The sequence below is a fragment of the Nyctereutes procyonoides genome, unplaced genomic scaffold, assembly GCF_905146905.1.
Source record: "Nyctereutes procyonoides isolate TBG_1078 unplaced genomic scaffold, NYPRO_anot_genome, whole genome shotgun sequence".
Classification (NCBI taxonomy): Eukaryota; Metazoa; Chordata; class Mammalia; order Carnivora; family Canidae; genus Nyctereutes; species Nyctereutes procyonoides.
In genome coordinates, this window is record NW_026575046.1 from 26,470,196 (window position 1) to 26,484,034 (window position 13,839).

Consider the following 13,839-nt stretch of genomic DNA (forward strand, 5'->3'; position numbering starts at 1 on the left):
AAATTGAGGAATATCAACTTTAAATTGGGGAATATCAATTTAAAAAATGCTATACTTTGAGAAGCTATGGAGGCACTCATGGTTGTTCAAAATAAAAAGAGCTCAGTAACATTTTATAGCCACTTAAGAGAGATTTTCCATCCTAAAGAAAAAATCATTTGCCTATTCTAATAGTACAAATCAAGAAATGCTATTTCCTTTTTTAAAAGTTTAAAAAAATTACTTTAGTGTGTATACCTCACAATATAGGAGATTATAAAGAGAAAGTAATGTTTCCTGTCATCTCATCTTCCTGAGCTAATTAATTAGTGTTAAGAGTTTAATAGTTTCCTTTCCTGTAAGTCTTAAAAAGTAGCTAACTTATAGATCCAGTGTTTATGGACTCAACTCATATTGGAGGGTTTGCTGTGGAATTTGGAAATGATACCTTATCCTGTAATTTTATAATACATGTGCATTGTTTGTTTATATACCACTTCAGCTCTAGCTGAAAAAAATAAAATAAATATATATATTTATCATCAGTATATAATATTAAATAAGTTAATATGACAAATTATTGAGGACTTCCCAGGAGTTTCTTTAAGCTCTTTAAGTCATCAGATGTCATCATACTTGAAATTTCTTTGAAATTGAACTTGACAATTAAAAATGATCAACTAAAACTTAGTTATATGTTTAAAAATTATGAGTGTTGTGCATATTTTGCTTTTATCCTGTATACAAAGAGACTTTAAAAATGTAGGTATGTACTAGAAGTGCGTATTTGTATAATAAATATTTATATGGGTTATTTTGGTAGTTTCTCCAGACAAGCTGTGACAGAGTAACCACACCTAGTTATTGGTGTAAGTAGAAAGATATCATGTCAAGCAGAAGATTGGTTGCCAGCTAAAATAACCCTAAACTATTTATTTATTTTTATATTTATTTTTATATTTATTTATTTTTATATTTATTTATTTATTTATTATTTATTTATTTATTTATTTATTTATTTATGGGAAAGATAGCCTGAGCATAGCAGGGGGAGGGGTAGAGAGAGAGTGAGAGAGAAGCAGACTCCCCACTGAGCAGGGATTCCTGACATAGGGCTCAATCCCAGCATCCTGAGATCTTGACCTTTGCCCAGTGCCCAAGGCAGCCACTCAATGGACTGAGCTACCCAGGTGCCCCTAAACAATTTTTTTAAGTCTGAGTAGGAAGGCCAGTGCAGTCAGAAATATATATAGTATTTGCCCAGTACCTATTGCAGCACCAAGTGTTTAACACAATTATTTGGTCCATAATATTGTTTAGAGTGGAACTATAAATTAAATAAACATTTGTCTTTAGTGGATTTTTTACAATTAAATTGAAATTCACAAAATTTTCCGGTTTTCACAAGTTTGGTATCATTTTCATGTTTACTCTGTTGTTTTTAACCAGTTGTTTAAAATTTACCTTAGTAAGTGAACCATGATATGATAATGCTTCATTTATAAGAATATGGTTAACTCTGATATATGATCTTACTTTGATTAAATATAGTGTTTCTACTATTACTGAATGGAGACTTAAATTCTGAATTACTTTACTATTTTGTGTCCTGATTGTACCATATTTGAGAAATAGGTCTAAACTGGGGTATCAGAATTATATGCATTTATCAGTTGAGCATTTGTTACTAGATAAAATTTTTTTTAAAAAAGAGAAAGTTACACAATTTTTGCAGAAAGGTGAAATGAAAACAATGGTAACTTTTTTGGTTTACTTTTGCAGAGTAGATTTGATGTATCATTTTTTTTTTCAGTAGATTTCACCAAAGAGAGATAAAATGGTAGTATCTAAAGTTGTTAATTGATTTTGTTTGCCAAAAGGCTTACGCCTTTCTCTAAAGAAATGCCTTGTTGTAAGCAGTTTGACACAGAAATCACTGGTAATGGACTTTTTTCTATTTAAAAGTTATCAGTTTTTTATATCTCCTTACTCCATTCACAATTTTTCTCTCTTACTAGTTATACCAGCTCATGAAATAAGAGTCTACTGATGACAGGTTCATCTACCAGCAAACACTTCAGAAATTACCAATGTTTTGTTGGACAGAAGGCACCTAAATTTTTTTTTCATGAACCCTTTTCTACTGTACCCTAACTACTCCCAATATATATTTTTCAGATGTCAAAATAGCAGTATATAGGGTAAATAGTAGAGTTAGTGAAATCAGAAAGCTAAAAACCCCAGTTGGGAAATCTGAATAGGGTTATATGGGTATACAAAGCAGCAAAAGTACATCAGAGTGTATATGAGCTGTTAGAAATGTGTTTGCTTGTTTTTCTGTAGGATATTACTACTTTAACTGGTGTTCCAGAAGAGCATATCAAAACTAGAAAAGTCAGGATCTTTGTTCCTGCTCGCAATAACATGCAGTCTGGAGTAAATAACACAAAGAAATGGAAGATGGAGTTTGATACCAGGGAGCGATGGGAAAATCCTTTGATGGGTTGGGCATCAACGTGAGTACTTTGGTTTAATTTGAATATTGTTTTCTGCCCTCTTTCTGTATAGATTTTCCTTGTAAATATATTGAATTGTAAACTTTTTAATGTACAGTATCCTTTGATAGTACTTTTTGAGAGACCATTTATCCATTTATGTAGATATCGTGTTCAATGATAGACATATATATTCAGTATTTATGTATGTGTGGCCCAGCACAATAAATCCTAGAACCAGTCTTTTCAGAGTATTTATTGGATGAAATGGCTGATAATGTGAGCACTGTTAGTATGTTCTCAAATGTTGTATATTAGTTTAAGATACGATGTGTGAATAGTGTTAATAATTTAATAACACTTTTGTTTATTTTTAAATTATTTTTTGTCATTGTTTGTAAGGAGACGAGTTTAGAAATTAGCTATTTTGAGGGAAACTTGTAAGTTCCTGTGATCTTGTGATTAACAGATTTACAGTGCATTGGAACAAAGTGGTTATAAATTCTGTGGCACCAGTGAAGTAAGTCAATGACCTAAATATCTGTGGTGGAATAAAATAGCAGAACTGTGTTCTTTGTAGAACACAATAGAATATCTGTGTTAAATAGCAGAACTACCCCTAGTTCAATACAAGCTGCTGCTACTAGAGAAAATAGCCAGATAAGCTAGAAAATTATCAGTCTTTTTTTTTTTTTAAAGATTTATTTATTCATGAGACAGAGAGAGAGAGAGGCAGAGGCAGAGGGAGAAGCAGGCTTCCCCACAGGGAGCCCAAAGTGGGACTCGATCCCAGATCCCGGATCCTGGGATCACGCCCTGAGCTGAAGGCAGATGCTCAACCACTGAGCCACCCAGGCGTCCCAAAAAATTATCAATCTAATTGAGACTCTAGAACATTTTATGTGTTCAGTCTCCAGCTGAAGGTGGTTATCCATTTAAATTATATCCAATTTTAGAAAAGTATGACATTTAACATCTTCTTTTATCAAAGTACCCGGAGAGTTTTTAAGGCATCTGCCATGTTGGAATTTAAATAGAATTATAGGGGCACCTAGGTGGCTGAGTCAGTGAGGAGTCTACCTTCATGATCATGGTCTTAGGGTCAGGATCTTAGGGTCCTGGGATTGAGCCTCACATTAAAGCTCCCTGTTCAGCAGGGAGTCTGCTTCTCCCTCTCCCACCACTCATGCTTCTTGTATTCTCTCTGAAATAAATAAAATATCTTAACAAAATATATAGAATTATATCTTATTTGTAAAATAATATATAAAGAGTTTTAGGTATCCATACTCAGTATTTGAAATGTCATGATTACTCCTTTTTTTTTTTTACTCAAGATTTTATTTGAGAGAGAGAAGGAGCTGGAGCAGAGGTAGGAGTAGAGGAAGAGGGAGAAACAGACTCCCTTGAGCAAGGAACCTAATGCAGGGCTCAATCCTAGGACTACTGGGATCATGATCCCAGCCGAAGACAGATGCTGAACCGACTGATTACCCAGGTGCCCCTGAAATGTCATGATTACTCTTTAAGTTACATGGGACTTTAATATGTTTTCTCTATATGTAAGACTCATATCCATTGCACTATTTATTGATGGTACTTGGGTAGTTTTGTTAATAAATTTAACCATCAAATTGGCCTTATTTAGCAATTTATGAATCAGACAGCATCCCATCTAGCTAATAGGAGCTCTAAAGAACTATACAAAATGGAAAAGTTGTTTTTTTATGTTTTTAAAATTTTATTTTCAGGTAGTCTCTACACTTGGCATGGGGCTTGAACTCACAGTCTCATGATCAAGAGTCAGTCACATTCTCTACTGACTGAGCCAACCAGGCGCCTCCAACATGGAAGACTTTTATTTATTTGTTTTTAAAGATTTATTTATTTATTTATTCATGAGAGATACAGAGAGGCAGAGACATAGACATAGGCAGAGTTAGGAGCAGGCTCCCTGCAGGAGTCCAATGTGGGACTCCATCCATCCCAGAACTCCGGGATCACGCCCTGAGCCAAAGGCAGACTTTTCAACTGCTGAGCCACCCAGGTATTCCAATGGAAGACTTTTATAGGCAGAAGGGGCAAGAGATAAGGAAAGCATGGATTACCTCATCTTTCTTTGGGGACAGAAGAGGCCTATTGGGAGGATTACCTCACTATTGTTGACTAGGAAATTCGAGGATTGACTAGTTTAAGATTACATTCCTGGGAAAGGTTGAAAGTATAGTTAGGTTAGGTATGAAATCTTTGTTGATGTGAGGCTTAGCACAAGTGACCCCATTTTGGGCCTATTTTTATTTTTTTAACAATCCTTGCCCCGCACCCCCACCGACCCCTCACCTTTTGTATTAGACTCTCAGTTTAACTGAGAGATATGATTAAAATTTAAGGCATTAGCATTGTTCCCAGCTACCACTTTTTAAAGTTCTCACAGCTTTTGTTGATCCTTTGTGTGTCTTCACAGGTCTTGATCTCTTTGACAGACCCCAGCTTCAGGTTCATATTTTTAAGCTGGTCATTCTTTTCTTTTTTGATGTTTCAGTTTTAGGGAGATCATTTGCTTAGTGGGTAGAGGCTACGAACATGCATTTAAAGCCTTTGAGAGAATACAGCATATCAGGGAAAACTAGTATGATTATAATAAGTGAGATAATTCCCAGTGTTTGGATTGGACTTTAGAACCGAGGACTCTCTAAGACCCAAACCAATCAAAATCAATTAAGTCAAAGAAAGACTCCCTGGAGGGACTCACCTTTTTTTGCCAAGTGGCTTTCTCAGTGATCTTATGTAACTGAGTTTCAACTTCCTCAGAAGTGGTAATCCATAGCAGGTGGTGTTGACCAGGGAAAGTAGAGTCCTGCCAAAGGAAGTGAATCCTGAATGCCTCCCAGTAATTCCCATCTTAATCTGTGGCTCTGGACTGGAAAGGCATCAGCAATGGAAGCCAGTAATATTTTAATGGTTTGTAGACCGCACTTGTGGTTTTATTCTGGTTACCCTTGCCTCGTGTCCTTTTCTTTATATAGAGCCTGGATGCAAAGTTCCCCAAGTTTTAAGGTTAATAAAAGACAGGAAAATGGACTGAGGGGTCTTTAGTATATCGATCAGAGTTTTTTATGACAAAGAGGATATTGGCTAAAGTATGGTCTTGATCTGGTGTCTTGGGAGGAAGTAGCATACATCAATGTTACCTACTTCTCTTCTTCAGTTTAATTTGAAGGTTTCCAACATTTTCACAGGACTAGATATTAGGCGAAGCCTTTTCAAGCTGTGAAATATGTGCTTGGGGTTCTTCTAGTCCTTGGAGTTTGGCTGCCATCTAGGTGGTGAGGGGGAACTGGTAGAGACCTTTCCAAGGAGATTGAAGGGCAGTCTTAGTGATCCCAAAGGTGGGAGAGAATTGAAAATATTAGTTTAGGGGTACCGGGGTGCCTCAGTCGGTTAAGTGTATGCCTTCAGCTTGAATCGTGGTCCCAGGGTCCTGCTTATCCCTCTCCCTCTGCCTCCTCTCTCTCTTATGAATGAATAAATAAAATCTTAAAAAAAAAAAAAAGAAAAGAAAAACTAGTTTTGAGAGTTGTAGCCAGATATTTGAGGAAACTAGAAAAATTCAGGATACATGCAGGCATGTAACAAAACCTCAATAGTTAATAGGGCCAGAATCTGACATTTAAAAGGTACAAACATCTTATTCTCTACAAGTAACTCCACTCTTTTTTTAAAAAAACAAACAAGATAATCACCGTAAAACTCATTTGTTTACAGTAAACTTGGCCTGATTGTTTATATAAGTGTATATAAGTGCAGTGAGAATAGTGACTGACCACATAAGCTCTTTTTGAAGACTGCTTTGCTGAAATTTTTATTAAGGAATCTTTGGACTCTCAAAAGCCTCTGAAGGACTGGCCATCAAATTTTACTTGTAAAACCTCCAGTTAAAGCCTTGGTGACATAACTAGTATTTCCTTTTTTAATTTTTTTTTATTTTTATTTATTTATTCATGAGAGACACACACACACAGAGAAAGAGACATAGGCAGAGGGAGAAGTAGGTTCCATGCAGGGAGCCGATGTGGGACTTGATCCCAGGACTCCAGGATCACACGCCCTGAGCTGAAGGCAGATGCCCAACTGCTGAGCCACCTAGGCGTCCCATAACCAGTACTTTCAGTTAGGTTATAAGGAGAACAGACTTTTATTGAAGTTATGTAAATAACTAACTATATTACTATGAAAAGAATACTCCTGGGGTGCCTAGGTGGCTCAGTTGGTTAAGCAGCCAATTCTTGATTCCAGGGTCATTTGTTCAAGTCCCACTGTGTGTGGAGCCTACTTAAAAAAAAAGAATACTTTAGTATTTCTTTTTTTTTTTAATTTTTATTTTTATTTTAATTTATGATAGTCACAGAGACAGAGAGGCAGAGACACAGGCAGAGGGAAAAGCAGGCTCCATGCATCGGGAGCCCGACGTGGGATTCGATCCCGGGTCTCCAGGATTGCGCCCTGGGCCAAAGGCAGGCGCCAAACCGCTGCGCCACCCAGGGATCCCCTAGTATTTCATCTTTATTTAAAGGTATACTTTACCAAATTGCCAAGTCTGGAAAAGCAAAACATTAAAGAACCAGCAGTATTTCAAACAAGAAGTGATAAAAATTATAATTTTCCTCATTCAGTCCTATGTTATTCTTTATTTTTTTAGGTAGGCTCTGTGTCCAACATGGGGTTCATGGCCTTTAAGAGTCACATGTTCAGGCAGCCCAGGTGGCTCAGCGGTTTAGCGCCTGCCTTCAGCCCAGGGTGTGATCCTGGAGACCTGGGATCGAGTCCCATGTTGGGCTCCCTGCATGGAGCCTGCTTCTCCCTCTGCCTGTTCTGTGCCTCTCTCTCTCTGTCTCTCTCTCTCTCTGTGTTTGTCTCTCATGAATAAATAAATAATTTTTTTTTAAAAGAGTCACATGTTCTGAACTGAGCCAACCATGTTATTAATTCTTGAATCCAGTTTTTTCTAATAGTTCTGGAAATAGGAATTTCTAGTTCAGTTGTATGATTTTAGTTATCAGAAACCTGTCATTGGCAGGGCACCTGGCATGGCTCAGTCAGTAGAACATGTACCTGTTGATCTTGGAGTTGTAAGTTTGAGCCCCATGTTGGGTATTGTGATTACTTAAAAAAAAAAAAAATAACCTGTACTTGTCAAAATCCTTTTCATGAATGTGTAGTACTTTTGCAGGAACACTTAAGCATTAGAGTAAAACAACATCTCTGAGTGACAGAAGCCTTAAAAGACTTAACTGTGGTTAAAGGTCTGACAAGAGTCCCTTAAAATGGAATAGACAAGGAAATTTTTGTGTGTGTGTGTGTGTGTGTGTGTTACACATCATTTTAAGATAAGTAGAATTATGAATGATATAACATTATACCAGGACGTCAGATTTCTAGGAATTTCGTATAATTTTTTAGAACACTTATAATACATGCCCATATAAAAACAACATAAAGAAGGCTTAATACTATTTGACAATGCTTCTCCTCATTTAACATTTCAAGTAGGCCTAATTAATTAATTTAACATCTCCCTTTTTATAAGGAGAGAATACAAATCTTTTCCAATTTTCCAGGGACCCCCCCTAGAAAAATACTAAAATTAGTTTAAGGTCAGAAATACTATGATTTTTGGGAAGTTGATAAAAAAATCACAGATTAGAAAACACTTGGTCAGGTGGGATCATAGGTTACTGTGAAACAGTAGTTATCCAATTAACTGTAGTGACAGTTAAAGACTTGGAAGGCAAATAGAAAAAGTTAGATCATTGCAAAATAATAATCTTAGTTCTTTTAATGGGGAAGATTCAGGGTTTTTTTGTTTTCTTGTTTTTTTTTTTTAGATTTAATTTATTCATGGGAGACACAGAGACAGAGAGAGGCAGAGACACAGGCAGAGGGAGAAGCAGGCTCCATGCAGAGAGCCTGATGTGGGACTTGATCCCGGGTCTCCAGGATCACGCCCTGGGCTGAAGGCAGCGCCAAACCACCAAGCCACCCGGGCTGCCCAAGATTCAGTTTTCTTAAGTAATTAAAGATGTGATAAAAGCATGAAACACAGGAAATTACTTTGACAAGATAAAATCTTTGTTTTCTAGGCAGATTATATAAAAAGGTAAAGGAAAAAGAATCTTTTAGTCTCTCATCAAAAGCAGACCAAATAGTCCAAGAAAACTTTGTTCTTTTAACAGAGTGAAAACCACATTCTGATTTTGCACTAGTTCCATCTATCTATCTATCTATCTATCTATCTATCTATCTATCTATCTATCATGTGATTTGGGGAGGAGCATTGGGGAGAGAGAGAGGATTTTAAGCAGGCTTCATATTCAGCATGGAGCCTAATGTAGGGCTAGATCTCAAAACTCTGAGATCGTGAGCCAAAATCAAGAGTCAGGTGCTTAATGGACTGGGCCACCCAGGCACTCCTGCACTAGCTTACTATAAAACATTCACTTAAAGTCATTCTGGTCTTAGCCAGTCTTGACCATGCTTAATATTCCTGTCCAAAAATTCCTTTTCCATAAACCTTAGTGGCTTTAATTATATATGTTAGAATTTTTAACCCTAGAACCTTAAAAAAAAATAATAAACAAAACCTGAGTAGGCTCCATACTCCATGTGGAGCTTGAATTCATGACCCTGAGATCAAGAGTTGCATGCTCTATTGATTGAGCCAAACAAGTGCCCCTAAAAATTTTAATTTTTAATGAAAATTAAGTAAACAGTAATGAATTGTCTTTAGCATTCTGTGGATTGGCCTACTTAAACTTTTTGTTATTTCTGGAAATGCTGGTTTTCTCATAATAATTTTCTCAGGCACAAAGCATGTTTACTAATAGATCCAAATACTTTTAATTCCTCAGTAAAAGGAAGCCAAAAGTAGATAAACGTATATTCAGTAATGTTTCAGTTTTTATATTATCTGTAAATGATCTAGAGATTTAATGGTCTTCCATCACTTAATTTAATACAACTTTAAGGTCTCGGGTTAAGAAAAGATTTGGGGAGGGGCACTTGGGTGGCTCAGTGGTTGAGCGTCTACTTTTGGCTCAGGTCGTGATCCTGGGGTTCTGGGATCAAGTCCTGTATCACGTTCCCTGCAAGGAGCCTACTTCTCTTCCTCTGCCTGTCTCTGCCTCTCTCTCTTTGTGTCTTTCATGAATAAATAAATAAAATCTTAAAAAAAAATCTGGGGAAACTATTCTAAGAATTCATTTAAAACTTTTTATCTTGCTTAAGCCTATTTTAATTCATTTGTTCTTAGGGTACCTGGGTAGCCTGGTCAGTTAAGTGTCTGACTGTTAGTTTGGCTCTGGTCATGATCTTAGTCTTAGGGTCATGAGATCGAGCCTCAAGTCAGGCTCCACATTCAGTGAGGAGTCTGCTTGAAATTTTCTCCCTCTCTCTCTCTCTCTCCATCTGCTCCTCCTCCCTCTCTGGCACATGTGTGCTCTCTCGAAAATAAATAAATCTTTAATTCACTCATTTTCAAAAATTATGTTTAGATCACTTGTGAAAATTCATCATATTATTTTTTTTCCTGACAAGTTCCATAACAGAGATAATATGAACATACTTGACTATTAAGCCCAAATAGAATAAAAGTTGTATGTCTGCATTAAATTCACTATTGATAATTCTAAAGAACTATTTTAATTAAACCAACAAACTTAAGTTAGCTTTGATGCTGAATATTTTCCCAGATCTCATGAATCTGAGTTAACAGTTGGATTAGTTTCTATTGTCTATCTGAGAATTTTAGGAATACCTTAATTCATATAAGTGCTTAATTTTCCTTAAGCCAATTAAATAGAACTCTTATAAATTAATTTTACCAATACCGTCTAGAGATAAAAAAAATAACTTATTTGCAACACATAGATCTACAGAGAGATGTAATAGAGAACTTACAACTTCTATTTTAAAATTATTGCCATGAATCAGGTACAGTAGTAATATATAACTCACTAGTTATAAAAGAAGTTGAATCTAAGTTGTTTTTCTAGTAGATAAAATAAATTAAGGTTATCTGCTCAGTTGGCTAAAGATTTTACTAATGTTTCTGGGGACGCCTGGGTGGCTCAGCGGTTTGGCGCCTGCCTTCAGCCTAGGGCGTGATCCTGGAGACCTGGCATCGAGTCCCATGTTGGGTTCCCTGCATGGAGCCTGCTTCTCTCTCTCTGCCTGTGTCTCTGCCTCTCTCTCTGTATCTCTCATGAATAAATAAATAAAATCTTAAAAAATATATATTTAAAAATTTTTTACTAATGTTTCTGGAGGAAACATCTTCACTTGAGCTGATGTTGACAGATTTGCATAGAACCTTTGAGAATACTTTTTTCTAGTGTCCTGGTTGATTGCAAATGAAGCATCAACACTTGGGCCATTGTTTTGTTTGTGGACCCCTAGGAGGGTGTGATATGGGGGACCTGGACATTATTTTAGGTGCCTGGCCTTGGAGCTATTGTAGTTGTAAAGGCTAGTAGGTTGGCAGACTTCTGTTCGTGGTGCTGTTCCCAAGTCCTTTCAAAGTGCTCAGCTATGATTACAGGTTCAGTCAGTTGTCTCCCATCCTGTTTTCTGCTTGTTTGTCAATCCACTAATCTCAAGAGATAATCCATTTACAAATAGGACAGCTAGAGCAAATTGGGTGACCTCAATTATTGTATAGAGCCCAGAATGCTACAGGAAGAGAGCTTCCAAGTGAGCTTAAAGTCTGCGGTAGATTCATCTTTCTTTTGCTTGCACTTTTGAATAATTTACCAATGTGAACAGGGAAGACTCTAGGAATCTCTTTTAAAGATCAGTGGGGGCAGCTCCGGTGGCTCAGAGGTTTAGCGCTGCCTTCAGCCCGAGGGTGTGATCCTGGAGACCCAGAATCGAGTCCCATGTTGGGCTCCCTGTATGGAGCCTGCTTCTCCCTCTGCCTGTGTCTCTGCCTTTCTCTCTCTCTCTCTCTGTCTCTCTGTCTCTCTCTCTCTCTGTCTCTCATGAATAAATAAATAAAACCTTAAAAAAAAAAAATCAGTGGGATGTTCTGTGAGCCTTTTCTTGTCCACAAGGGAACCAGGTTGAAGGTTAAGGATCTGGGATATCATCCTGCTTTGTATCCTGTTTGGGCTTCCCCAGGTCCCACCAGCATATGCACAAGATCTGGCAGCCTGTGGTCATAAGTCCTCATAATGACTCGAATAAATTCTTCAGAAAACTTGTGGATCATCCTTGGGTTTAGGAAGTTCTTTATGGTTTTTAGTTTGGTCTTTGACCAAGGAGTGAAAGAATGATTTTATCATAAAAGGTAACCTTTGAATAGTCTCTTCAGGGTGGAAAGGTAGTTTAGATAGATCAGTAGAATGTTGAATACTAAGGTAAAGGAAGATTAGAGGGGAGCAATAGGAATCATTCCGGTTTTATGTCTTTTTAAAGTACCTCTTGTGTCTTTAATTTTTCATTAGCCTTTTGCTTCATATTTTTAATGAATTAATTTTGGAATCTTGATACATTTTGCAATCTTCTGAATACCAATTAAAATACGTATCCCATTCTGTTTGTTCAGTTCAGGAACCCTTGTTTTCAAGTGCATTTCTTAAATGAATGATCTCATCTAATTGGAACGTTTTCCATAATGGCCATTGTAATTCTAGGTTGTCTCTAATAAAATTTTGACATTTTTGTAGATATTTCGCCAAGCTCTAGAACTTCTGAGACCATAGTTTTTAGACAAAATATGCAGGTGAGCCAGAAGGTGGCATGCTTAACTTTTTAGAATTTATGGATCTCTTTTTCTTTCTTTCTTTCTTTCTTTTTTTTTTTTCTTTTTAAAGCTAAATCTTTGGATCTCTCAGAGCCAAACGTATACCTAAAAGGGATGTGCTGCTACACTGGGGATTTTGTGATATTTTGCAGCGTACCTCATTGCACAGATATTTTGAGGTTGGCAGTGATATAGTGTCAATCTAATCCATTCTGCAGCCAATTTATACTAACGTGGGGATCTTTGAGTTAGTGGATGCTCTAACAGCTTTTAAGTGCTCAATATGTTCCTACCAATTTTTGCAGCTTCTTCGCTTCCAAGATCCCCATTAGCATTAGCCTTTACCCAAGACAAACAAACATGTATATCGTAGTATATTGGCAATAACTAAGAGATGTTACTGTGTCTTGGCCATGAGATAGTCCTGTGTGTACCACCAGTGATTTCCACCATGGAACCTTGGACTGGGGAAAGGATTAAACTAGCTGACACCAACAGATGGGGACTGGAGGCTCCACATCAGCGGGAAACTGCAGCTGCCAGTAACAGTTCCCACATGGGTCTTGGGACAGAATCAAGAACTGGGGGTTTCCACCAGTTAAGCCAGAATTCCAGCATGGAACTGGCTTGTAAGCCAATTAGATTGGGATTGTGCAGAGAGAGTGGAGCCCAGAATCAAGAGAAACTTACCCATGGCTCTTGGAAATGATGAAAAAGACCAAGAATTCAAGGGTTTGTGGGTACGACACCTGTTGCTTATTGTATCTGAATGCCATCAGAAATTTGCTTCAGATCCCACAGCTGCCACTAAATTGGTTAAAAACAAAATTCAGCTGAGTAAATTTAAAGATCAAATTGGCTTAATTCAGCGATTCATGAATCCAGCAGCATTCCATCTAGCAAATAGAAGCTTCTAAAAGCTTTACAGAATGAAAGACTTATGGGCAAAAAAGGACATGGACAAGGAAAGAACAGATTACCTTGCCTCTGATTGGTATTCCAGCTTGACTAGTTTAAGACTTCATTCCTGAGAGAAACTGAAATTGCAGTTAAGATAGGTGTCAAGTCCTGATTTGCTGATATGGGGCTAAGTACAAGTGACTCCATTTTAGTCCTGTTGTCTTTTTTTTTTTTTTTTAAGATTTTATTTATTTATTCAAGAGAGAGGCAGAGAGAGGCAGAGACATAGGTAGCGGGAGAGGCAGGCTCAATCCCAGGACCCTGGGATCACAACCTGACCCGAAGGCAGACACTCAACTACTGAACCACCCAGGTGCCCCCAAGCTTGCTGTCTTTTGAACAATTTTCAGTTGGAGTTATTATGCATAATACTAAAGTGAAGATTCTTGTACATCAGGTGAACCTATGACTTTATTAATATGCTAATTAATCCTGATCAAGCCAATTTTTATTAAGTTTCATTCTGAAAAAAGGAAAAGAAAAAAAAGTATAATTCTCTAAATTCTCTATCCTTATGCCTATCCACTTAATGACACTGGTAATGTGATGAGTTTTGTTCCAGCAGACAGTTAAATTACAAATAGATTACCTTGAATTTGTAGAGGG

The 13,839-nt window shown here is 37.1% G+C and overlaps 1 protein-coding gene across 1 annotated transcript in view; it reads left to right on the forward strand.

Annotated features, from left to right (window-relative positions):
* Positions 1-13,839, forward strand: part of NDUFS4 (NADH:ubiquinone oxidoreductase subunit S4) — a 112,025-nt gene that overhangs the window by 75,813 nt on the left and 22,373 nt on the right. Inside the window, exon 4 of the mRNA XM_055324839.1 lies at positions 2,323-2,495. Coding sequence (XP_055180814.1) covers positions 2,323-2,495 — 173 coding nt within the window. The remainder of the gene's footprint in view (positions 1-2,322; positions 2,496-13,839) is intronic.